We start from the raw sequence: 2,270 nt of genomic DNA on the forward strand, positions 1-2,270 counted from the left end.
CACACAGGAGTCAGAGCTAAGTAGATCTCTGAGTTTGAGGCTAACCTGGTCTACAGAGCAAGTTCTAAGACAGCTACACAGAGGAACCCTGTCTGGACAAAAACCACAAAAGGGCTGGAAAATACATGGCTCTGGTTGAGAGTACTGGCTGCTAGTCCAGAGGACCCGGATTCAGTTCTCAGCACACAATAGCAGATCATAGCTGCCTATTGCTCCAGTTCTAGGGGATCTTGACACCCTCATATAGACCTACATACAGGCAAAACAAAAATGCACATGAAATAAAAATTAAAAGAAAAATGAAGAAAAGAAAATGAAAACCACTACTTTAAGTAAGTTATGATTTTGCATTGAGTCATGAAGCACACTATGCTCTCTCAGAGCTGTTGTGGGTGTGGCTGCTCAGGACTCTTCTCACAGTGGATTCTCCTCTGTCACAGGCAGTATCTCGAGAGGAGCTGTTTGTGACATCCAAGCTTTGGAATACTAAGCACCACCCTGAGGATGTAGAACCCGCCCTCCGGAAGACACTGGCTGATCTGCAGCTGGAGTATTTGGACCTCTATTTGATGCACTGGCCTTATGCCTTTGAGTAAGCCTCGCCCCTGCAACGTTTTCTGGAAGTTGAGGGTTGAATGTGGTAGCCTTAGGAATTGATTATATTCACAGCTGCAGAGCAGGGCAAGAACTCTAATCAGTGAAGCAGGCAGAGGTGCTTACTTACCATGGGGTCTTTGCCTTTTCTGCAGCCAGAGGTTTAGGTGTGTAAAGAGGGTAGCCCCCAGGTATGGTATGTACCCTAGTGCTCCACACATGTTGCTCTTCTTTTGAAGTAGGTCCCCTAAGATTTGGGCCATGAATTTCTCGGCAGAGGAGGGTCTGAGTAGTCTTATGTAAGCACTCTGCCCTTGTCAGATAGACAGAAACCCCCCTGAAGAAAGTGACATTAAGGAAGCTATACTAGAGGAGAGGAGATAGAATCTAGCCTGTGAACCAGGCATGATGGTATGTGTCTTTAATCCTAGCACTTGGGAGACAGAAGAAGCAAGTGAATTTCTGAGCTCAAAACTAGCAGAGCTAGTTTCAGGATATCCAGGGCTACCTACAAAAACCCTGTTTTGAAAAACAAAAACAAAATCCAAACATAAAAAGCATGTGCTATGAGTAAGTGAAGGAATAGTCATTCCGTGTAGAAGAGATGCCTGAGTAACAAAATAGAAAGATAAGAAAGCATTGCTGTTCCTAATTGTTGTCACTTTATCCCTTGTTCTTGTGATGTGGCATATAGAATAGCTGGATGGGCAGGCAGGGCAAAAGCCTGACCTTTTGCTGACACTTGGGTGGGGTCTGCTTACTCAGGCGGGGAGACAATCCCTTTCCCAAGAATGCCGACGGAACTGTCAGATTTGACTTGATTGACTATAAGGAGACCTGGAAGGCTCTGGAGGCACTGGTGGCAAAGGGGCTGGTGAAAGCCCTGGGCTTGTCCAACTTCAGCAGTCGGCAGATTGATGATGTCCTCAGTGTGGCCTCTGTGCGCCCAGCTGTCTTGCAGGTGAGCACTACAAACAGACCAATGGAAGATGTGTTGTGTGTGCAGAGCATGAGAAATCAGGTGGAATCTCCTTAATGGAGGTGGCAAGTTGTCAGAAGTGGTGTTGAAGGCTTTCTCTGTATAACAGTGGACTTGAAGTCCTGGAAGAGCATGAACTCACCAGTGAGAACAAGTGGGCTTAAAGGTAGTAGAGGTTCACAGTGGAGCTCCGCTCAGTGTAGAAGGGATCAGGTACCTGCGCGTGGCTGCCCCATGCTGAAGGGCTGTTACTTGTTTTAGGTGGAATGCCATCCGTACCTGGCTCAAAACGAGCTCATTGCCCACTGTCAAGCACGAGGCTTGGAGGTGACTGCTTATAGCCCCTTGGGTTCCTCTGATCGAGCTTGGCGCCATCCTGATGAGCCAGTCCTGCTTGAAGAACCAGTAGTCTTGGCACTAGCTGAAAAACATGGCCGATCTCCAGCTCAGATCTTGCTCAGGTATGGGACATTTTTGAGGAAAAGGTATAGTTGGGAGACCAGGACCGAGGGAATAATTTATTTGAAAAAGCCCTGGAACCTTATCTAGATTAGGCTGGCCAGGAACTCAGAGAGCCACTGGCCTCTGCCTCCAGAGTGCTAGGATTAAAGGATTGAGCCACCACACCCAGCACAAAGGAGATCTCGATTTCTCTCTCTCTCTCTCTCTCTCTCTCTCTCTCTCTCTCTCTCTCTCT

General features: G+C 47.4%; 1 protein-coding gene across 2 annotated transcripts in view; it reads left to right on the top strand.

The window, feature by feature from the left end:
• Akr1a1 (aldo-keto reductase family 1 member A1) overlaps positions 1–2,270 on the top strand; it is a 34,297-nt gene that overhangs the window by 29,819 nt on the left and 2,208 nt on the right. For both annotated transcript variants that reach the window (XM_028788097.1, XM_028788088.1), the window contains exons 4-6: positions 441–592; positions 1,360–1,555; positions 1,835–2,034. In XM_028788097.1, coding sequence (XP_028643930.1) covers positions 441–592; positions 1,360–1,555; positions 1,835–2,034 — 548 coding nt within the window. The remainder of the gene's footprint in view (positions 1–440; positions 593–1,359; positions 1,556–1,834; positions 2,035–2,270) is intronic.

The sequence above is a fragment of the Grammomys surdaster genome, unplaced genomic scaffold (assembly GCF_004785775.1).
Source record: "Grammomys surdaster isolate TR1022 unplaced genomic scaffold, NIH_TR_1.0 100, whole genome shotgun sequence".
Classification (NCBI taxonomy): domain Eukaryota; kingdom Metazoa; phylum Chordata; class Mammalia; order Rodentia; family Muridae; genus Grammomys; species Grammomys surdaster.